General features: G+C 38.8%; 1 protein-coding gene across 14 annotated transcripts in view; it reads left to right on the top strand.

Annotated features, from left to right (window-relative positions):
- Positions 1–24,990, top strand: part of LOC105478121 (FERM and PDZ domain containing 4) — a 924,449-nt gene that overhangs the window by 702,537 nt on the left and 196,922 nt on the right. For 13 of the 14 annotated variants that reach the window (XM_011735128.3, XM_011735133.3, XM_071089202.1 and 10 more), the window contains one exon: positions 7,693–7,809. The exons of the other annotated variant lie outside the window; for it this stretch is intronic. In XM_011735128.3, coding sequence (XP_011733430.2) covers positions 7,693–7,809 — 117 coding nt within the window. The remainder of the gene's footprint in view (positions 1–7,692; positions 7,810–24,990) is intronic. 14 annotated transcript variants of the gene reach the window in all.

Genomic DNA, 24,990 nt, shown 5'->3' with positions numbered 1-24,990 from the left:
TCACTATAGAAAATAAAAATACACAAAATTTAAATACACAGTATAAAATACACAAAATTTAAATACGCAAGAATTTAAAAAACCACCTCAATTTCACAACCCAGAGATAACCACAGTGTACCCATTCTTCCAGACTGTTTTTCTTTGCCTATGCACACAGATTTTTTTACAAGGTGGACCACATGGTGCACACCCTTTTTGTAACCAGCTTTGTTCATTTAACTACATCCTATGGCAGTCAGTCTTCATCTACAACTTTGGTTTAATGTCTGAATGGTATTCCATTATGGATGAGCTGACATAGTAGCAAACAACCCCTCTTGTTGAGCTGTTCTAAGGATTAAAAAGAAAGAATCTGTGAAAGTGCCCAGAATAGTACCTATCTGACAGCAGTTATTAAACAAATGGCATTTCAACACACATGAACTCTTGCCCACTCAAAGGCAGAGAACTACAATTTTAATCCTAACATGCTGTGCCAGTATCATCATGTAGCTTGGATTCATTTATTAATTCAATTCCCATTTGAACACCTATCATGTGCCTGGCACTAGTCTGAGTAATACTGAGAGAAAGGTAAGGACATTGTCCATCCCCTCAAGGGGGAGTGCCCAGCCTACCACCTGGCATCATATGCTTGGAAAGTATAATAACAGCTACAAACTCCTGAACAGATACAACAGCATTCTAGCAGAAGGAGCTCAAGACTTGACCTGTCGACGGTTCCCACATTTAGCTCTGTAGTGCCTCTCTGAGCAATGAATCTTAGCCATTCTACATGCTATCTCCTCAACAATATCATGCTATTATATTGTCCTTATAACTGTCCTTCCACATTTACAGAGTTGGAGAATTCAGTGAACTAAGAGATGCAAATGCACAGTACAAAATTCAAATGTCCAATTGGAGGCAGGGCTGCATCTAACTTTAATGGCAACCCCAGCATGTGATGTTTGGTGACTCTATAGATACATGGCCTCAGACCTTGAAGACATCTGGATTCTGTCACTGGATTGTTCACAAAGTGAGGCTGAACTTTGTATGTAGAAACTTTTGGAAAAAGACCAGTTAACCCAGATTTAATTATCCTAGTAATTCTCCCTGATACCTAATTAGGAAACATAACTAACTCAGCAAGCTGTGAGAGGCTTGTGCTGAAACTCATAGATGTATAACTACATAATTAATTTTATTGTGTGGGTTGGTAAATCATGTAATGAATCAGATGAAAATAGTCAGAAAAGCATTTAAATTTTGTTGTTAAAATACACAGTCAAATGTCTTTTACCATAGTGAAACTCTTGATTAATAATACATTTCTTCTTGATTAAAATGATTTTGTAATGAATATATTTTGAGTATCTGCTTTCATGAGGCTTGGCATTAATATTTAAAGTAGTTTTTAACTGCCTGCTTTTCCCCCTTTACTATATTTTCCTGTCCTCCTTGTCATAACAAAAGTGACATCTTAAAAATAGTTGGTGGGATGATTTTTACTTCTATCTATGGGGCTTTGAAGTTATTTTCAGACTATTAATGTAGCTTTCCTCACATGTACCTGTGCCAAAACCTGCTAATAAGGAACAGTAGAATGAAAAGCTGTTACCTGTTGTATGAGATCAAAATACTTTGACTACTGTACTGAAGCTTGATTTAATGGAGAAAGTTATGTTCTGAGGGAGAAGAGAAAGCAGCCTAATTCAGGACATATCTGTGTGTCTACAGCACAAATAAATGGAAAGAAAAGACCTGGTTAGCCAGTTCCTTACTGATTCATGGGGGCAAGAAACTGTACAGGACAGTTTCTCCCTGAGAGTCATGCCAGGGACCCTCTACTAACCCCAATGGGACATATCAAGCTGGGCACAAAAGAAACATGGCTGTCTTCAAAACTTGGAGCTTGTTAAATTAATCTAGAACCATCTATTATCATTGATTTTCCTCACACCTCTCCACTTCCTTACCTTAACCCACATTGCATGTAAACCCGAAACATACCTTGAATACCATCTGCTTGCAAATGTAAAATACTATCTTAGGATACCTTGAGGTATCTGTACGGTTTGGGGTTCTATAATCCAACCACCATTTACAGCAAGCTAAACGAGAATGCTATACAACCTTGGGTTAGTCTGAAAATAATCTTTGTGAGTCCAAAGAGATAAGAATGATAAAATTCTGGATCACGTTTTATTTTGTTAGACCTGTATACTATCATGCAATGTCACTGATGGATGACCAAATGCATAGAGCTTTAGCTTTGGTTTTCCCATATCTGAAATGAAGATAATGCATTCCTCAACACCAAGTCTCAAAAGATGCAGCTTAATCCTGGTTACCTGTCCAAAATATGACCAGATACATAAGAAAGCTGATAAGTTGTTATCACACTTATTTGTAGCATGTTGTAAGTAACATAGAGTTTGGAGCAGGAAGTCTCAGGTCTCAGTCCTGGGTATTCTTCTAACAGGTTGTGTAACCCTAGCAGGAGTTTGGCCTAGGGTAAGGTTGGGGTGGGCTCTAGTCTCCTCCCCCATTTCCATGCCTAATACCATTGATGTAAGACACAGTGCCTGCTGAAGGATGCAGCCTCTCTTTAAAGTAGATTGCTGTCCCTATTAGGCTAGTTATACACTCTTTCTGTGTCTCAGTTTCTTCATCTTTGAAAGGGAAATAATAATGCAGGCACCTGTTGCATGCTGAGGCAGGCCTGTGAGTATCCTAAGCAGGTGTATCCTTAGAAATGCTCCATGCTACTCTTATTACTATGACCATTACTGCTTACAACACAATGTACCATTTGATGAGACTATTATAAATGGGTCAAGCATTGTACTTTAGGGCTTTATGTATCTCATTTATCTGCATAACATTGCTGTGAGCTAGTTGTTATTGTTTCCATTTTACACATAAAACTAAAACCCAGAAAAGCCAGCCCATTAAGTGGCAAACCTGGGATTTGAACTCTTTCCCTCTGATATAAAGATATGTTGTATTTATCACTATTAGACTGTAAGCAGAAACCTTGAGAATGCTTGGTTTTATGTTTTATTCAACTAAAGTACATTGAAAACCTACTATATACAAGGTACTATGCTAAGAATTGTGCATTAATTACATTATCTTCTTATAACAGTCCTATGAGCTAAGCAGGGTTTTTCATCTTGGCTCTATTGCCGTTTTGGCCAGATAGTTCTATCTTTTGAGGGGCTGTCCTGTGTATTGCAGGATGTTTAGCAATATACCTCGTCTCCTCTTCCCCTCAGTTGTGACCACCCAAAATCTCCAGATATTGCTAAATATCCCTTGGGGGCAAAATCACCCCGAATGAAAAACAGTGAGTTAAAATAATCCTACTTTACAGGTGATGAAAATAAGGTACAGAGAGTTTAGAGTAAATTGCACAGGGTCACAAATCCAGTAAGTGGCAGAATTTGAATCTGGCTCAGGACCTTGGAACCTGACCTCACATTCCTTTTCCCCTGTGGCATCCCTTTATCGGACACTGCCATGTTTCTAAGGAAACTCAAATACCAAAGAGGCCTTCAGGTGTCTCCTGAAAGCCTGACTTCTCCTAGGGTGAGCTGGCCATCAAGATTTTGTCCAGGACTTAGAGGCATGCACACAGGAGGAAACCATGGGTTGCTTCCACTAATGGTTGCAATACAAATAGTTCCACAACTTTGTCTGTACCATTCATAGTTGCTCTCATTTCCTATCAAGTATGAATATATTTTTTGTCCAGGAAGGTTTCAATCTGTTGCAAACAATAGATGGGTAAAGCATAAAGTTGCAAACCAGTTCAGTCAGTCGCTGGGAGTTTCTGAAGTGACTTAAATAGCCCTGCCAATGTAGGTCGCTATTTTTAAGGCTGAGCTAAGTGTTTGAAAGTGGTTCACACAGCCATGCTCTCAAATAGAAGTCACAGGACATCAGAATTGCAAGAACTCCCAAGGCCTTGCCTGAGACCGGTGGAAATGGACACTGTGCACCCAGGATCACACAGCTGGGATTTCTGATAAAAACAAAACAAAACAAAACAAAAACAAAAAACAAAGAAAAAAAAACTTTGATGTTTCCTTCTGCCTTGAGAATGTCTGAACTCATCACCTTCTGATATTCTGGGAAGGTGTGACTGCTTGGTTAAGCCCCTTCTTGCCCTGCTCTTGCCAGAATGGAGAAGAATAGATGACTGAGCCTTTCACTGTTTTTCTGTTCTGAGGATGGATTAAAGCCATTTATACTTGCACAACCACCCAAAGTCCTATATTATAGTTATTTAGCAAACACTTTATAGCACATACTGAGTGCTTTACAAAACCTACTTAATATTCTCCCAATGGGTCCTATTGTCATCATTTTACCAAGGAGTAACTGGAATTGAGGGGGTTAGAGAGATGAAGTAACTTGTTCAAGGTCGTGGAAAATAAACGGCAGAGCCTGGATTGAAGAGTCTGGTTCTAACCCAGTGTTTCTCAAACTTGAGTGGGCATCAGCATTGTGTGGAAGCTTGTTAAACACAGATTGCTGGGTCACCCCCATCACCCCAGAGTTTTGGATTCAGTAGGTCTTGGGTGGTGCCCCAAAATTTACATCTCAAATTCCCAGGTGAAGCCGCGATTGCTGGTCCTGGGACTATACTTCTCAAACTCTCTGCTCCAGCATATCTCCTCTTGATCACCACACCCTTTCTCTCCTACCTTATCAGCTAATTAAAAAAAAAAAAAAAAGAAGAAGAAGAAGAAGAAGAGTTACTTGGAGCAGTGGGTCGCCACTTTGGCTGACCTGGGTAGTATAAAATACCAATGCCTAGGCCCTATCCCCAGATATTCCAACTTCAATGGCTTGGGTTGGCTTTGGTTCCAAGCATCTGTAGTTTACAAGTTCCTCCACGGGGGATTCCAATGTGCAGTAAGGCATCACATTGGAAACCACTGATTTGGGTGATGCCTCACAAACTTTCCAAGGTTTGTAAATTACATGGGGATCTCAAGAAAATGCAGATTCTGCATTTCTAACAAACAATGAGGTAGTACCCATGCTACCAGATCTCAGCCTAAGCTTGGGGTAGCAAACACTAGTATTTCCCAAACCCAAGCTTGCCAGTTAAAAAATACAGAATGCCTCCTTCAATGTAAATTTTCAATAAATAATAACATTACTTTTTGGTATAAGTATATCCTATATATTTCAATAAAATTATACTAACATTTATACTAAAGATTATTCATTGTTTATTTGAAATTCAATTTAAGTGGGTATTTTTGACTTTGCTTTTTTGCTAAATCTGGCAACCTTACCTGAAGACAAGAATCATCTGAATTACTTGTTTCAATGCATTTACGCCTATTCATGGATTTCTTGTTCTATTCCAGACCTGCTGATTCATAATCATCATTTCTGGGACCTGGTAATCTGTATATTTAACAAGTGCTGCCAGGTGCTTCTTTTCAGCTCAATTTGGGAAGTACATAAAACCCTGGATTATGACTGCCTGAAATCCTCATACTGGCTGTTGTCAGGGCTGGACTTGTAGTCATCACACTGCATAGGAGCCAGAGCCAAATCCCTCTGCAATTACGACCTGTGTCGTTAACTTTTCTCAAGGTTTTTATGGATAAATACTTACAAAGGGTGTTTTTTTCCTTCCACTTGCACTTTTAATTTGCTAAATCATACTAAGGCCTTTCAGATCCATGTATTTTTTTGTCAACACATTAACAGACATGTAGCCATATTTGATCTTAATTATTCAATTATTTGTTTTGTATCAGGGGATGCTCCTTGAGCTAGAGTCACTTGATTCGCATTTGTAGAGTTTTCCAGTATTGGCACTTCATTTGGTATTTTATGACAAGAGGCTTTATTTGAAAATATCTTGCTAAATGGTTGTTAGCTGCTTCCTGAACATACTGTACAGGACAACGTAGTTTATAATAAAATTCAGGCTTCCTCCAACTCATTATTATAATGCTGTATTTTACATGTAAATTATATTAGGAAGCCTGTGTCTTTCCTTTAGTGATTAAGATTTCATGGAGGGGAAGAAGAATGGAAAGAAAAGGAAAAGGAAAAGGGAAAGGAAAGGAAAGGAAAGACAGTTTGTTTTTAATAAGCCTCCTCTGGGGAAGATAAACTTTCTGATACCGTACATAATTGAGTAAGCCAGAATAAATTGTTGCATTCTCTACATAGGCCTCTTTTCACTCACAAGGATATTCTTTGTGCCATCTCTAACTGTACTATTGCTTTTGGAAACGTTTTTAATAATAGAATAGACTGTGTTCATACCTGCAAGAACTTGTTTTCTTGATACCACCTTACAAAGCATTCCAAATGCTTTCTCTACTAGTGTAGAGAAATTGGTGGGGTTTTCTTGGGGTTTTTGTGTGTGTGTGTGTGTGTTTTTTTAATAGTACCTCAGGGTAGCAAATTCATGTGTTCTCTCACTGCAGGGAAGCAGCATATTTAAAAAACAAAAAAACAAAAACAAAAACCACCAGAGGAAATTGCCACTGCTGACTTTTGCACAAAGAAGAGGAACAAAATGCTTCCCATGTCTTTTAGTAGTCAATGGGCCACAAATAATCCTATGGTGGCATTCTACATTTACCAGACCAGTATTAAATTTGTGAACACTTTTTCCAACAAAAACAAACTGTTCCTACATCCTTTATAAAGGCTGTAGGAAAACGGAAAGGAAGTTAAGGAAAAGTAATGGAGATGGTTAAAATTATACAAAATAGTTCATCTGCGGAAAACATGCAGGAAATAGGCTTGTTTCACTTGAGAGGTGCTGGAAGGGCTGGGCTGGGCTGGAGAGGGATGAGTTGCCCAGTATCCTGGGGAATTGAAAGTCTGAAAGGCCGAGACCCCTGCTTTGGATGTTTGCTGCGGGAGAGCCACCACATGAGGTTGTTTAGGGTGCACCTAGTGTGAGAGTTCCCAGCTGTGTTAGCCCCTGCCACACTCACTAGCCTGAGCGGGCACCAGGCTGGGGGAAGGGTGCCTGCTCTGTGGTCATCTGACCGCAGGGGGCGCTGTTTCCTCTTTGCAAAGGGCTCACGGGTAGCTGAGACTGTGAGTTCCTGAAAGCATCATCACTGCTCCCTGCCACCAGCTTCGGTGGTGCCAGCCTGGGATTTGGAACCACCCAAAGGCTTTTACAGGCTATGCAGTGAGTAACTTCATCTGGAGTGAAAGGACCAAGTGATGAGGGATGTTGAGCCATCCTAAAATGGCATCGTTTACTTCCTTCCAAAGTATGGTTAAGGTCTGAGGAAGTCTTGGGCATTCATGAGGGCAAGGAGGAATTTCTGCAGGTCCTGGACTGAGGAGGCTTAGCCAGGATTCAGTAATGCTTCAGAAACTGGGCTCAGGCCTCTGGTTAGACTGTGACTACAAGGCTACCCATTGCTATTGCTTGTCACGTGGAGTTACTTCCTCTTTCTTCTTGATGTTGGAAAGGCAGGCACCTAGAAAATTCTCCAGAACCTACCCTTTCATTTTGCTCCTGAATTGAATTTAAGTTGTAAACTAGAAATTGTAAAAGATAATTTGTCGATTTTTGTTGCAACTTAAATTGGGGGTTTGCCCAATTTAAGAGGAGCAAGTCACATTCTCCTTTCAGAGTTTGTCTCAGAAGGAATGTTCAGGAGTCAGGTGTAATGATGCTTTTTTCTTCTTTTCCAGCCACAGGACGAAGTCTTCAGGCTGGCCACCTCCCTCAGGACCCTGGGGCTTGAACCAGGTGCCCCCCTATGGATGGGAGATGACGGCAAACCGAGATGGGCGAGACTACTTCATCAAGTAGGTTCAACAGATGGCATGAACAATAGGATCCTTGGCCAATGGACTTCTTTATCTTTATGAGAATGAATATACTTAAATTAGGCACTCATAGGCATTTGGAGGCCATGACTAAAGCAGCTGGATCTCCTAAACCAACTGCTTATATTTCTATATATTTCTATATTTATTTCTATACACTTGTATTTCTATATATTGTGATGTTGGGTTGCTTCATTCTTGGACAGGCACCATCTTCGAGTGACAATTCACTGTGTAGCATGGTAAGCCTGACTCAGAACAAAAGTTACCACCGTTCAATATTAGGCCAAGTTGTATTCATTGTCTGAGACTAACAACCAAAGTCGGACATGCAAGAATTTCATTTACAAGGCTTTTTAGGAGTGGTCAAGACAGGAATGTTACTTTCTCATCTGTAATTTTTTAAAAATCAGCTAAAAGGATAATATACATTATCTGTTTTATCGTAAATTTCTCACACTAACATTGGCTTAAGATTTGGATTTTTGTGGTGCTCTGGTTTTTTGTTAATTGTGGTATAGAAAGATAACATGAAATTTACCATTTTAACCATTTTTAGGTGTACAATTCAGTGGCATTAACTACATCCACAATGTTGTGCAACCATTCACTACTATCCATTTCCAGAACTTTTTCATGATACCCAAAAGAAACTTTGTACCCATTAAACAATAACTGCCAGTTCCTCCCTCCACTTACCCCACGGTGACATCTATTCTACTTTCTGTCTCTATAAGTTTATCTGCTCTAGGGACCTCATATAAGTGAAATTATATATCTTTTTGTCTTCGTTCACTTAGCATAACATTTTCAGGCATGTCAGAATTCTGTCCTTTTTTATTTTTCCTTTTTAATGTTCCCTTGTGTGGACATTTTGTTCATTCATTCATCTGTTAATGGGCATTTGGGTTGTTTCCACCTTTTGCCTATTGTTACTGGTATTTTTATGAACATTTGTGTACAAGCATCTATTTGAGTCTCTGCTTTCACTTCTTCTGGGCACACATACCTAGGCGTGGAGTTGCTGGAACATATGGAATTGCCAGGTCAAAATTAAAGTCTGTGTTTAACTTTTTGAGGAACCACCAAACTGATTTTTGGAGTGGCTGCAGAGTGGTCTTGTTTTTTGTTTTTTGGTTTTGTGTGTGTGTGTGTGAAAAGAGCATTTATATTTCTCAAAATGGCAAGGGTCCATACTGTCCTTTTTCTCCAACCTGAGCAAAATATCCTTAATTATAAGACATTCATGAAACAGATTTGAAATCAGGAAGCATGGTTGGTTCTAGCCTGATAATAATAGAGCAGAGATTGGAGGCCAGAAAAAAATTATTTCACAACCACATGCTATGTCCTTTGTTCCAGCCAAGTTGATTATGGACTGATTAGTCAAACACAGGATCACCGTGAGGTGAGGGGTCATTTTTATAAAAACTATCTGCCAAGGTTGTTTCTAGGGGATTTGGTCTTTTGTACCAACCCCTGCCCACCACCACCACCACCACATACAAGTGAGGATTATTGAAAAATAGCAACAGGGACAACACATGTGAATGTTGTGGACAGTTTCTCAGTCTCTGAAGCCCAAATCTCTCTCCTTCCCTAGAATTGCTGCACAGGGGACAGGACTCCCATCCCTTCAGAGCACAGTTTGTTTCTGAGGTACTTGACTCCTGGGTCCATCCCAGGAAGATCCAGGATGCCCTTGAACATGACTGGAAAGTGGCCCCCTGGCTCTCCAAGGCTTTCCTAAGGATGAGCTCACAGAGATATTATCATAGAAATGGCAGTGGGAGCAGAGCCTCCCAGAAACCTCAAAGATTAGAAGAAAGGCCAATAGTTTGGCTCAAACCCCAGATTTTGAATTCATAATTTCATACCATTTGTCCAAGTCCCTTAGGCTGCTAGGAAGATGGTAATTTTTAATATTATATTGTACCATCTATTTTGTAACAGGGCTATGACTGTGTGCAATTGGCTTAGTTAAGGTGACCTAGATGCTTTGACTCAAAACAATAAAAATTTGTGGCTGAAGAAATATAGTTTTTAAAAGACATGGATTTATGGGTTTATGAAGGTATGCATCAGACTTCTCTGATTAAAACAGATGTTTATTTTCCTCTGGTTGGATTTGGGTTCCCATACATTCCAGGTCATTCGATCAATAGGTGGAAACCCAAACTGAGGCCAACTGGTTAGAGGTTCTGGGAACGTTAGCTAGCTCTGCCTTCATGCATTACCATTACCATCACTGACATTTTTAAGAGCCAGACTGGGTGTCAGTGTAACATTTACACTGGCCTAATGCCCACTGTTAAAACATAAGAGCAAATCAGCAGCTTAATAGAGAAACCTGCACTGATTACTAAATGGCAAGTTTTAAAACCAAAGTCACCAGTGTCATTTTTCCAAATCCATGCGATTTCATTTTACTTGAAAAGTAAGTTTCTACAGTCCTCTCAGAGAAAGTTTTAAGATGTCAAGAACAGTATTTCTTCTGAAAGTGTTTGTTCTTTATCACTAATGAGTTTTATAAATAATGACAATCATTATTTTTCTTTCCTTTTTTTTTTTTTTTAACTTACTGGGTAATGTTTATTACAAAGAAGTACTCTAATTATCAGAGTTCTCGGGAGCCCAGGTTTGCAGTGTGGAATATTTCTGTACTCATTAGTTTTAGAAGTTAAAGGGACAATTTGAAAATTAATCTATGGTTAGTAATTAGCACCTTTGCATTTAATTTTTCACTCTCTTGCATATTTTTGAAAGAGAAATTTAGATTTTTTTTTTATCTCATCTTAGTATGTAAACAATAACCCACATCAAACAATTGTTTTTGATGGAAGTACAAGTATTCCGAGTGACAGACAAAGCTATGGGAGGAAGTTGGCTTTTATGTGTTCAAAGTTAGAGTCTAACAACTAAATAATGAGATAATTTTAACATAATGAGTCTTTCAGGACATGGCCCAGGAGAGTTCAAAATGTGCTCAAGTTTCATCTTCCCTCTTCCATACCCAATTTTTTAGGGTAGGGCTGGGTAACCTGTTTTCTATAGAGTTACTGATTCACGAGGTTAAATGAAGGATGCAATACACACATGCTAATATATGTTTTATAATACCGTATAGGCTACAAACTAATGGTTCTCAACCTTGGCCACACATTGGAATAGACTGAGGATCAGTAAAAAATCCTGATGCCTGGGTCTAGGGTCGAGCCTGGGAATAGTGAGTTTCAGGAGCTCCCCAGGTAATTCTAATGAACAGCTATGGTTGCTGCTGTAAAGCACTTGTCAACACATGATCTCATTTGTTTGACTTCAACACAGAAATGATTAACTCCATTTTTCTGGATGGTAAAACTGAGACTCAGCCTGTGAGAAAGAAAAACTTTTGTTGATATTCTTGGAGAAATATGAAATGCAGTTTTAAGGAACAGAAAACATTGTTTAAGAAATATGATAGATGCAAATTTAAAATTTCTCAGTTCCTTATTATTACCAGTTAAGAGACAGCAGAGCAGGGGAAGGGAGGAAGACAGATAGAAAGAAACTACAAGGAAAAGGAAAGAGTCATGAGAAAGAGTGTCCCAATGAGAAATGGATGAAAGATGGAGAGATGAAGAGAAACAGAGAAAGTGAGATACTCTAAGGTGATTGTTATAATAACAGCATCAATTAATAATAACTTTAGAGGTAGGTATAGATGGAAAGGGATGTAGATATATTATAGAGCCAATCATAGATACAGATACAGACATAGATGTGGATATACATAGATATAGAATATAGATATTGATGTATTAATACAGATATAGATGGGTATAGATATACAGATGATATAGACTATAGATATAGATGATAGAGCTATAGATATGGATACGGGTATAGATGATTAGATACAGATATAGACTATAGATGAGTGACTTATACAATCACATTCACCCAGGAGAGTCCTGGTTTATGGGTGTCATTCTGAAGTAATTACAGACAGCACCTCCTTTTGCTCTCAAAGTGTTCTGGTTTGGACAATACAAGATAAGGTATTTTTAAAATACTTTACATGTTTAAAAGTCAGAGAATGAGGAACACCATTTTTTAGTTAAATTGGGTGAAAATATGCTTGTTTGATTGTGAAGGTAGGGAGAGTTAATGCAAAAGTACCATGATTCAATAAATCTGGAACTTTGGTTTTGTAAATTACAGGAAAAAATTAAAACACGAGCAAAATGAATATTACAATACTAGCTGGCAAAATAGATTATTATGATGAGCCAAGTTAGAGTCTGAGGATAGAGATGAGGGTTGGAGAGGAGACTGGAGGGTCAGTTCCGAAGCACATGGCCTGATTTTTCAAGTTCTAAATTTGAGAGGCTTTTTGTTGTTGTTGGCCTGCTGGCTTCCTGGCCACCTTCATTCTGTGTGCACAAAAAGTAGCCCTGCATGAGGATTGGACAAGACATGCTATTCTATTATTCTACCAGCAATTCCCATGGTGGGCAATTAAACTGAGTACTATCTCCTTAATGCAGAATAATTCAACTCTGAATCCTGAAGAGTGGAAATTAGTAATGAGATGTGGAAACTTCCACTTTGTTCTCCAGTATGGGCTTGGCTCAACTTGGGAGTAGTTTAGTCATTCTCATCCGTCAATCTATTCCATGGTCAATGTGAAAGGTATTTTTGGCTTATCTGTCTCCAGAAAATAATAATCTGAATAAATACAAATAATTTGTGTGCCCTTTCTTATCAACCACAGCAGAAGACAGTCAAGTCAACATGATAGGATTCTGTCATCATGGAAATTAGAAACAGAAAAGGCTTACCTCGTTCTTTTGTGTGAGCCTCAAAGTATTTACCCAGTCTAATAGGTTATCTTCAAATATTATTTGGTAGTTCTAGGGCTATTCTTTGGATATTTTATTTCTTGATTTTTACTACAAGATTTCATGAGACTTTTACTGTTATTCTGTGGAGTCCCTTTATCTGTTATTCTGTGGTGAATTCCCTTAAACTTTTTCTTCTCTAAAAATTTTTTTAAATGTCAAGAAGAGTTAAGGTGTAAAGTTGGGATGTGGATATTGTGGTTGTGCCCATCATCTCCTGTGATATTTTTATATTTGAAGCAGACACCAATTTCCTACTTTATCAAGACTACATTTTAATACACACCCAACAAAGGACAAATTGATCTGCGAGATTACACAAGTTGTTATCTTTTGTCTCTGCTAATAAAATGCTGCAGGTCTCTGTGGAAATTAACAGTTGTGCCCATGAAGGAAATAAGATAAATCTCTTGGTGATAGGTTACTCTGTTATTCTGTGAGGTTAATAAGTATCCAAAGAGTTAAGAACTAGCAATATGTTAGAAGACAGGCAGTTTGCCTCATTTTGTGTGTGTGTTTTTGATGAACAATTCTTAAATAAAATATGTTGCTTTTGAGTACACATGATGGGTTCTGCATAAAAATCAAATACTTGCCTCATGGCAAGAGCAAATGTCATTTGGTTCAATGAGTTCCTAGATCCCAAGCATCCAGTCAAGGGGAGGAAAGTATATTATAATTCTGGAATGGGGGGAACAAAGTCAATATAATAGTATCATTACATGAAATGAAAGTTAATTATGCCCTGTCAATACAAAAGCTTCAAGGGCTGAACATTAGGGGCTGTTTATTCTCTTCATTGGAGCAGATTTGTTTTCTTTTGAATCTGACAAAGCACCTATCTGCTGAGTTAATAATCACTGCTCCCAGCTGGAAGGTAAGTTTGCAGAGTTGATGGAAGGGATTTTAACAGGAAAGCTCTGAAATGACTCTATCATTCCAGATCTAATTTGGCATATGGCACAAAGAGCTGTGCTAGGCAAACTTCTCCTGTATCAGAGGCTGTTTCATTTTCCCTGTGCATTTCTTCTTGAAACTTTGCTGGCTCACTTAATCTGGCCTTCACTCTAGGACAAATCCCTGAGTTTCTCTCCTTATTTGTCCAGCAAGCCAAAGTATCTGGAGGGATTGTAATTATCTGAAGTTCCTTGGGCCACTTGACTACAACAGAGTTGGGACATGCATATTCAGGCCAAGCTGTGGACAGCAGGTTAGCTAGTGCACTGGGTCGCCTCTTTCTTCTCCTGTGCTGTATATAGCCCCTAGGGATGTACAGGAGGTGGGTCACAAAGTCCATTCGGTATCACAGGGATGGCCAACCTGTGCAAAGGAGAAACACCTGGAGGACCAGGTTTCCATCACAGCCTGTAATTGAAATACTAGCTTGGGGCTGCCTGCCACCCTTGATTTTTTTGAGTGGCCTCTGGACCTCTTCTTTCTAGATTGAGCCAACCCTTGCAGAGAGCAATTTTGATGGTATTGCCTAAGGCTGGGGCACAGGCAGAAATTCTGGCCTGTGCCAAATGCCACGTGGGGGTATGGGTGTTGCTGCCAAGTAAATTGGCTGAACTTAAGAGGGCATGGAATCACCTTGGTGGCAGGTGTCTTTTCAGTATTGTCTGTACTCCAGCATAAAAGGAGAGCAGGGCCGGGCACGGTGTCTCACACCTGTAATCTCAGCACTTTGGGAGGCCAAGGTGGGCGGATCACCTGAGGTCAGGGGTTCGAGACCAGCCTGATCAACATGGAGAAACCCTGTCTCTACCAAAAATACAAAATTAGCCAGGCATGGTGGCGCATGCCTATAATCCCAACTACTTGGGAGGCTGAGGCAGGAGAATTGCTTGAACCTGGAAGGCAGAGGTTGCAGTGAACCAAGAATGTGCCATTGCACTCCAGCCTGGGCAACAAGAGTAAAACTCCATCTCAAAAAAAAAAAAAAAGAAAAGAAAAAGAAAAAGAAAAAGAAAAAAAGGAGAGCAACTGAGACAGGAGGGCTGGTGACAGAAGTGCCATATTGTGGTCCACCAAAAGGTGGGAAACTGCAGTTCCTGCCAAGCCCTTATTCTGTAGCTCCTCTCAAAGCTTGAATAAAGCCTTGTTATCAATGGCCAGTTTCTGGTGAAGAGCCCCTTCAATTGCAAGGATGATGAGAGATCACACTACTCTTGATGCCAGTGAACACTCAAATCAATCTGAGTCAAGAGTAGCCATGTCACATATTTGCTGCACGGAGCATGCCATCCGGCCGCTCCAGAAACACAGGTTTGGTATTAGGTATTCAGGTTGGGAAGGCTGAGAGAAACTCAAAAATGCTTTCTGATCTTAAAGGGTGCTGCTGAGCACATGGGGCTGGCTCCATAATGTTTAGGACTGTTGCAAAATGAAAATGCAGGTCCCTTGTTCAAAAAGCAGGATAAAATTGCTGGAAAAGGTATGAAAATGTAAAGCTTTTCCCCTTCGTCTGTGGTCTCTCTGTCAACATGTCATAGAGTTTTTTATTTCCTGTTTAATGACTTTTAAGACGGAGTCTCTCTCTGTCGCCAGGCTGGAGTACAATGGCACAATCTCAGCTCACTGCAACCTCTGCCTCCTGGGTTCAAGAGATTCTTCTGCCTCAGACTCCTGAGTAGCTGGGATTACAGGTGCGCGCTACCACGCCCAGCTAATTTTTGTATTTTTAGTAGAGATGGGGTTTCACCATGTTGGCAAGGATGGTGAACCTTGACCTTGTGATCTACTCTCCTCAGCCTCCCAAAGTGCTGGGATTATAGGCGTGAACCACTGCACCCAGCCTATTTAATGACATTTCATAATAAGACAAATGAAAATTTTAAATTATTAGCAGGAATTTTACTGATCATCTTTGTATGATGAAAGTTGCAGATGAAAATATAAGAGCATTAACTTGTCTGAAGAATCACTGAAATTATACAATTTGTATTTCATAGCTTATACATGCATATGTCTTTCATTCTAATCAGAACAGTAGAAATGCTGCACACAACTAACTCAATTGTTTTGACTGTACTTCTTAATATGAGCACATCCTACTAACACTCCCTCCCTTTGACTCGCTGTGAATAAGGGAAAACTGAAAGGAAAAGAACAGTGGGCAGCCCTATCTTTTTCTATGTCACCGTTTTCAGTGTAAGTGGTTGGCTAATACAGGGAAGTAACACAAGTAAGAAAGGATATGGCAGGGTTCCTTGGTCATTCATGTTTCTTAGAAGGTCATGTCTGTTAAAAACTCATTAGCCTTTAGCCATTACCTCCCAACCTTACCTCTTGACTCTTTTTTAAAAATCATTTCTCACATGACCTTCTCAATAAAGGCTTAGCAAGGAGGAATGATTGCTTTTAGCTGTTGACTCCCTCAGAAAGCAATCTCCATGCCCTGTCAAGGATAGGTTTTCTCACAAAAAGATACATACTTTTCTTCCCCCACCCCCAAGGTAATCCTCTAAGCCAGATCAGCAAACCTTTTCTGTAAATGGCCACATAGTAAATATTTTAGGCTTTGGAGGCCATGTGGTCTCTGTTATGACTCAACAGTACAAGTCTGCCATGGTAGTGTTAAAGCAGTCATAGGAAACATGCAAATAAATGGACACGGTTGTGTTCCAATAAAACTTTATTTACAAAAACAGACTGGGGGCTGGATGTGACCCATGGGCTATATAGTACTTTGCCAATCCCTACTCTAAAACATCATCCATTTGAGCCCATACTTATATTTTTAATTCACAAACTGATAAATTTTCAAAACCCTCCCATGAAATGAGGAGCTGACATGTGTTTTATGTTTGAAAGAAACTAGAGCAGAGATCAGTAAAATGACTTTTCTGAGGTTGCAGGGAGCTAAAAATGGACCTCAGAGAACCCCAGTTTGTCCTACTTGTTGCCAGAAAGCTCTATGATGTGTCTTCTATCAGCATGCATTTCTTGCCTAGCTCTGACACCTATGACCTACCTTAAAGGTCATTCTAGGAACAATGTCAAAATTCACCAGAGAAGTACAACTTTTAATATGAAAATGCCATGACTCCTCCCTTCCTTTTGGTGGGTGTTCACAGGGAGGAGGTCTGCTTATCAATCACAGAGTTTGCAGCTGCTCTCCCCCTCTAACCAGCACTTTGTGGGAGGGGTACAGAGGACAGGAAGTGATAGCAGGGGGCAGCCCAGTCACAATGGAATGCTTAATGCAAGTGCAAATAATTATTAGGAAGGTGAAAATTACATAGCAAGTTGCTCTTACTAATGGTCGACAGAAAAACAACCCCATTGTACTTTCAAAAAGTTAATTATCCATAGTGTTTTGGAAAAATTTTGCTTATTATCATTGTGGAATTTTATAAGGCTGCTGTGTAAATGTCCTCAACTCATTTTTGGTGATATTCTGTTCTAGATTGTTCTCTCAGCTTCTATAACACCATTCTCCTCTTTTGCTCCAAGCTCATGGGAAGTTGCTCAGCTGGTTTTTTGTTTTGTTTTGTTTTTTAGCTCAACATTTAAACTTCAGTTTCCCACATTATCAAGCCCACATTCCTACATAAAACCCCCAAAAGGGTAAAGGATTAATGAGTTCAATATGTTGGTACCATTTGGTTTTGCCCCAGAAATTACTGGAGACTCATGACTATTCTTCTACAGGAGATAAAGGAGATCAACAAAAATTAGTTTGTACTGCCTAGAATATTGTCTGGGAAATAGTATGCAGTTAATAAGTATTTGTTGAATAGATGTTTAGATGTATGTTTGTATCAGTAGATGGATGGATGAATGGATGGATGGATGAATAAACCTGTTTCTGAAGCCTTATATCCAGTGGGCCATGAGGGAAAATGCTGATACACAAATCAGTGAGTATCTCTTCTTAAACTACTGATGTAGAAATGTCATTAGAAGAATTTAGGCATTAGCCCGGCACGGTGGCTCACGCTTGTAATCCCAGCACTTTAGGAGGTGGAGGCGGGCAGATCATGAGGTCAGGGGTTTGAGACCAGCCTGACCAACATGGTGAAAACTCGTCTCTACTGAAAATACAAAAATTAGCCAGGCGTGGCAGTGCATGCCTATAATCCCAGCTACTCAGGAGGCTGAGGCAGAAGAATCGCTTGAACCCGGGAGGCGGAGATTGCAGTGAGCCGAGATCATGCCACTGCATTTCAGCCTGGGTGACAGAGTAAGACTCTGTCTCCAAAAAAAAAAAAAAAAAAAAAAAAGAATTTAGGCATTTAGTGTGATACCACCTTTCTCCTGCAAGAATGACCATAATCAAAAAACCAAAACATAGTAGATATTGACATGGATGTAGTGAACAGGGAACATTTCTACACTGCTGGTGGGAATATAAGCTAGTACAACCACTATGGAAAACAGTATGGAGATTCCTTAAGGAATTAAAAATAGAACTACCATTTGATCCAGCAGTCCCACTACTGGGTATCTACCCAGAGGAAAAGAAGTCATGTTTATAGCAGCACAATTCACAATTGGAAAAACGTGGAACCAACCCAAATGCCCATCAATCAATAAGTGGATAAAGAAACTGTGGTATATATACATACGATGGAATACTACTCAGCCATAAAAAGGAATGAATTAATGGCATTCACAGCGACCTGGATGAGACTGGAGACTATTATTCTAAGTGAAGTAACTCAGGAATGGAAAACCAGACATCATATATTCTCACTCATAAGTAGGAGCTAAGCTATGAGAATGTCAAGGCATAAAAATGACATAATGGACTTTGGGGACTCAGGGGAAAGGGTGGGAAGCAGGTGATGAATAAAAGACTACAAATAGGGTACAATGTATACTGCTTGGGTGAAGGGTACACCACTAAAGAACTTACTCATGTAACTAAACACCACCTGTTCCCCAATAACCTATGGAAATAAAAAAAATTATAAGAATTTAGGCATTCAGGTAAAGCCTATATTTTATAATAAGACACTAAACGTTTATCAAAACCTTGTCACCAATTCATATGTTAGTGTGGCTGTTTATCAGAAATTCAAGATGCAATAAAATTATCTTTCTGGAAATAGTGTGGTTGCAGTGTATTTTAGCAACAAGTGGCATAGAACAACAAAGCACAGATATTAGAGTAAAAACACTTGGGCTAAAATCCCAGCTCTTTCAGTGTTAGCTCTGTGATGGTGGATTATCACTAGGACACTGTGGGCCTCACTTTTCTCATTATACAACAATGTGTTTGGACTAGAAATCTGTATCATCTGGGAATCCTGTGAGGTACAAGCAACAAAAAATTCTAAATCAATTTGGCTTCAATGATAAAAATAATTTGTTGGTTTATGTACCTAAAAAATAAGTGATAAAACTGTTACAGCCAAAAGGAGCCTAAGGATACATGACAACTCAATATAATATGGTATACTGGTTGGAATTTTGGAACAAATAAAGGACATTAGGTAAAACCTAAAGAAATCTGAGTAAAATATGGACTTTAGTTAATAATAATGTATCAATATTGGTTCATTAATTGTGACAAATGTACCATACTAATGTAAGATGTTACCAACAGGGGAAACTGAGTGCCAAATATACAGGAATGCTCTGTGATTTTTCTGCAAATCTAAAAGTGTTATAAAATAATGCCAGACATAAGAAATACATAAAATGGGGTAATGTCAGCAAGAAGGCAGACTAGGAAGCTTCAGTTCCTCATTCTCCCACAGAGCCACAAAATTACCAAGTTATTGACCAGAATAACTTTGTGAGAATTCTAAAGACCAGTTGAAAAGTTACAGCATCTAGACCAATGTAAAACCAAGAAGGAATTCCAGCAAAAAGGAAAGGAAAGTTTTAAAAAGTTTTGCGTACCTGTTATCCATGCTTCTCTCCCTATCTGATTTAGCACAGTGCAACTAACAGGAAACCTCCCACCTTAGGAATCCTCTTTTAGGATGAAAACAAAAGAGCGGACCATGCATCCAGCATGTGGTCTAGTCTGGAGGCTGCCTAAGGAACTGGTTCCTGAGTTACATTACTCAGAGCACTGACGGGACTTGGTGAAGCACTGGTGGCCTTGTTTGGAAGCTGCTGAAAACAAGACATGATCTTCATGGCATGTTATAGCTGCAGTTCCAAAGGCAGACACCAGCAGAAGCAAGGTTCACAGGCTTCTGAGAAGAAATAGGAACAACAAGCTGCTTAGGAAATTGGAGATGTTTAAAAGCATAGACGCACATGCAGAGAAGACAGCACATCCTTAGAAAAAGTTTGGAGAGGTCCTAGAATCTATAGTGGAGCTAATCAGTAAAAATTTTTCCCTGCACAAAATCAGTCTATAAAGACTAGGAGAGGTGGTTGTTTCTCAAATGCCCAAATCTCAACAGCAGCAGCAATGAATTCCAAGGCATACAAGGAGAGAGGGAAACCTGGCCCAATCAAAGTGCCAAAATAAAACTCCAGAAACTGACCCTAAAGAAACACAGATCAATTCTCCCTCACAAATAATTTAAAGTAACTGTACTAAACATGCTCAATGAACTAAAATGGAACACAGATAAATAACTAAATAAATTCGGGAAAATGATGCATGAACAAAATAAGCATATCAACAAAGAGACACAAACTATAAAGAAGAACCAAACAAATTCTGGAATTGAAAAATATAAAAACAGAACAGAAAAAAATTCAAGAGGTTTCAACAGAAGACTGGATTTGACAGAAAAAAAAACCAACAAACTTGAAGACAGATTATTAGAAGTCATTATTAGAGGTAACAAAGTCAGAGGATTAAAAAGAAAAAAATAAAAGTGAAGAGAGCCTAAGGGACTTATGGACATTATCAGGCAGATCATTATATGCATGATGGGACTCCCAGAAGGAAAAGAGAGGGAGTAAGTGCTTATTTGAACCAACAATGGCCAAAAACCTTTCAAACTTGAGGGAAAAAAAAAAATGGGCATACAAATTCAAGAAGCTCAAAGAATTTCAACCAGGATAAATTCAAAAAGACCCACACGAAAATGCATTGTAATCAAATTGTCAAAAGTCAAAGACAAAGAGTCTTGAAAGCAGCAAGAGAAAAATAGCTCATCACACACAAAACAGCTTCCATAAGGTTATCAGTGGAATTACCAATAGATAACTTATAGGCCAGAAGGAAGTGACAAAGAATACTGTATCCAGAAATTGCCACAGCCACCTCACCTTCAGCAGCCACCACCCTGAACAGTCAGCAGCCATCAACACTGAGGCAAAACCTTCCATTAGCAAAAAGATTATGATATGCTGAAGGCTCAGACAATTGTTGCCACTTTTTAGCAATGAAGTATTTTTAATTAAGGTGTGTACATTGTTTTTTGAGGCACAATGTTAGTACACATTCAATAGACTATAGTATGGTATGAACATATTTTTTAAGTTCTGGGATACATGTGTAGGACTTGTAGGTTTATTACACAGGTAAACATCTGCCATGGTCGTTTACTGCACCTATCAACCCATCACCTAGGTATTTAAGCCCCACATGCATTAGCTATTTATCCTGATGCTCTCCCTCCCCCCACAACCCCTAACTACAGGCCCCAGTGTGTGTTGTTCCTCTCCCTGTGTCCATGTGTTCTCATTTTTCAGCTCCTGCTGATAAGTGAGAACATGTGGTGTTTAGTTTTCTGTTCTTGCATTAGTTTGCTGAGGATAATGGCTTTGAGCTCCATCCATGTCCCTGCAAAGGACATGATCTCATTCCTTTTTATGGCTTCATAGTATTCTGTGGTATATATGTACCACATTTTCTTTATCCAGTCTATCACTGATGGGCATTTAGGTTGATTCCATGTCTTTTCTATTGTAAATATTGCTGCAATGAACATATGCATGAATGTAACTTTATAATAGAATGATCTATATTCCTTTGGGTATATACCCAGTAATGGGATGGCTGAGTCAAACGGTATTTCTGGTTTTAAGTTTTTGAGGAATTGCCCCACTGTCTTCCACAATGGTTGAAACTAATTTACATTAACACCAAAAGTGTGAAAGCATTCCTATTTCTCCACAGCCTTGCCAGCAGCTGTTGTTTCTTGATTTTTTAATATGCCATTCTGACTGGCATGAGATGATATCTTATTGTGGTTTTGATTTGCATTTCTCTGATGATCAGTGATGTTCACTTTTTCTCATATATTTCTTGGCCACATAAATGTCTTCTGTTGAAAAGTGTCTGTTCATATCCTTTGCCCACTTTTTAATAGGGTTGTTTTTTCTTGTAAATTTGTTTAAATTCCTTATAGATTCTGGATATGAGACCTTTGTCAGATGGATAGATTGCAAAAATTTTCTCCCATTCTATATGTTGTATGTTCACTCTGATGATAGTTTCTTTTGCTGTGCAGAAGCTCTTTAGTTTAATTAGATCCTATTTATCAATTTTTGTTTCTGTTGCAATTGCTTTTGATGTTTTCATCATGAAATTTTTGCCTGTGCCTACATCCTGAATGGTATTGCCTAGATTTTCTTCCAGGGATTTTATAGTTTTGTGTTTTACATCTAAGTCTCTAATCCATCTGGAGTTAATTTTTGTATAAGATATAAGGAAGGGGTCCAGTTTCAATTTTCTATATATGGCTAGCCAGTTCTCCCAGCACCGTTTATTAAATAGGGAATTCCTTCCTCATTGCTTGTTTTTGTCAGATTTGTCAAAGATCAGATAATTGTAAATGTGCAGTCATATTTCTGAGATATCTATTCTGTCCCATTGGTCTATATGTCTGTTTTTATACAGTACCATGCTGTTTTGGTTACTATAGCCTTACAATATAGTTTGAAGTCTGGTAGAGTGATACCTCGAGCTTTGTTCTTTTTGCTTAGGATTGTCATGGCTATATGAGCTCCTTTTCGGTTCCATATGAATTTTAAGGTGGTTTTTGCTAATTCTGTGAAGAATGTCAATGGTAGTTCAATGAGAATAGCACTGAATATATAAATTACTTTGGGCAGTATGGCCATTTTCATGGTATTGATTCTTCCTATCCATGAGCATGGAATGTTTTTCCATTTGTGTGTGTCCTCTCTGATTTCTTTGAGCAGTGATTTCTAGTTCTCCTTGAAGAGGTCCTTCACTTCCCTTGTTAGCTGTATTCCTAGGTGTTTTATTCTCTTTGTAGCAATCGTGAATGGGAGTTCACTCATGATTTGGCTCTCTGCTTGTCTATTGTTGGTGTATAGGAATGCTTGTTATTTTTCCACATTGATTTTGTATCCTGAGATTTTGATGAAGTTGCTTATCAGCTTAAGAAGCTTTGAGGCTGAGATGATGGGGTTTTCTAGATATGGGATCATGTCATCTACAGAGACAGTTTGACTTCCTCTCTTCCTATTTGAATACCCTTTATTTCTTTCTCTTGCCTGATTGCCCTGGCCAGAACTTCCAATATTATGTTGAATAGGAGTGGTGAGAGAGGGCATCCTTGTCTTGTGCCAGTTTTCAAGGGGAATGCGTCCAGCTTTGGCCCATTCAGTGTGATATTGGCTGTAGGTTTGTCATAAATGGCTCTTATTATTTTGAGATATGTTCCATCAATATCTAGTTTATTGAGAGGTTTTAACATGAAGAGATGTTGAATTTTATCGAAGGACTTTTCCATGTCTATTGAGATAATCGAGTGATTTTTGTCTTTAGTTCAGTTTATGTGATGAATTATGTTCATTGATTTGCATATGTTGAACTAGCCTTGCATCCTGGGGATTAAGCCAACTTAATTGTGGTGGATAAGCTTTTTGATGTGCTGCTGGGATTTGGTTTGCCAGTATATTATTGAGGATTTTTACATCAATGTTCATCAGGGATATTGGCCTGAAGTTTTTCTTTTCTGTTGTATCTCTGCCAGGTTTTGGTATCAGGAGGACACTGGTCTCATAAAACGAGTTAGGGAGGAGTCCCTCCTTTTCAACTGTTTGCAAGTTTCAAAAGAAATAACACTAGCTCCCCTTTGTACCTCGGGTAGAATTCAGCTGTAAATCCATCTGGCCCTGGGCTTTTTTATTTTTATCTTTTTTGGTTGGTAGGCTGTTTATTACTGCCTCAATTTCAGAACTTGTTATTGGTCTATTCAGGGATTCAGCTTCTTCCTAATTCAGTCTTGGGAGGGTGTATATGTCCAGGAATTTTTCCATTTCGTCTAGATTTTCTAGTTTATTTGCACAGAGGCATTTATAGTATGCTCTGATGGTTGTATTTTTGGGGGTCAGTGGTGATATCCCCTTTATTATTTTTATTGTGTTTATCTGATTCTTCTATTATTAGTCTAGCTAGCAGTCTATTTTATTAATTTTTTCAAAAAACCAACTCCTGAATTCATTGATTTTTTTAAATGTGCTTTCATGTCTCTATCTCCTTCAGTTCTGCTCTGATCTTGGTTATTTCTTGTCTTCTACTAACTTTGGGGTTTGTTTGCTCTTGGTTCTCTAGTTATTTTATTTGTGATGTTAGGGAGTCAATTTGAGATCTTTCTAGCTTTTCGATGTGGCCATTTAGTGCTAGAAATTTCCCACTTAGCACTGCTTTAGCTGCATCCCAGAGATTCTGGTATGTTGTTTCTTTTTTCTCATTGGTTTCAAAGAATTTCTTGATTTCTGCCTTAATTTCATTATTTTTTCAGGAGTCATTCAGGAGCAGGTTGTTCGATTTTCATGTAATTATGTGGTTTTGAGTGAGTTTCTTAATCTTGAGTCCCAGTTTGATGGCACTGTGATCTGAGAGTGTGCTATGATTTCAGTTGTTTTGCATTTCCTGAGGAGTGTTTTACTTCCCTTTATGTGATCTGTTCTAGAGTAAGTGCCATGTGGCACTGAAAAGAATGTATATTCTGTTATTTTTGAGTAGAGAGTTCTGTAGATATCTATTAGGTCCACTTGATCCAGAGCTGAGTTCAAGTCCTGAATATCCTTGTTAATTTTCTGTCTCGATGATCTGTCTAATATTGGCGGTGAAGTCAATAGTGGGAGACTTCTCCCATTGTTGAATTGACCCTTTTACCATTATATAATGCCCTCCTTTGTCTTTTTTTATCTTTGTTAGTTTAAAGTCTGTTTTGTCAGAAATTAGAATTGCAACCCCTGCTTTTTTCTGCTATTTGCTTGGTAAATTTTTTTCCATTCCTTTATTTTGAGCCTATGTGTGTCTTTGCATGTGAGATGGGTCTCTTGAATATTGCAAACTGATGGGTCTTGACTCTTTATCCAACTTCACATTCTGTGTCTTTTAATTGGAGCAGTTAGGCCATTTACATTTAAGGTT

This window comes from Macaca nemestrina, chromosome X (genome assembly GCF_043159975.1).
Source record: "Macaca nemestrina isolate mMacNem1 chromosome X, mMacNem.hap1, whole genome shotgun sequence".
Taxonomy (NCBI): domain Eukaryota; kingdom Metazoa; phylum Chordata; class Mammalia; order Primates; family Cercopithecidae; genus Macaca; species Macaca nemestrina.
This window is presented reverse-complemented; position numbering and strand designations above follow the sequence as displayed.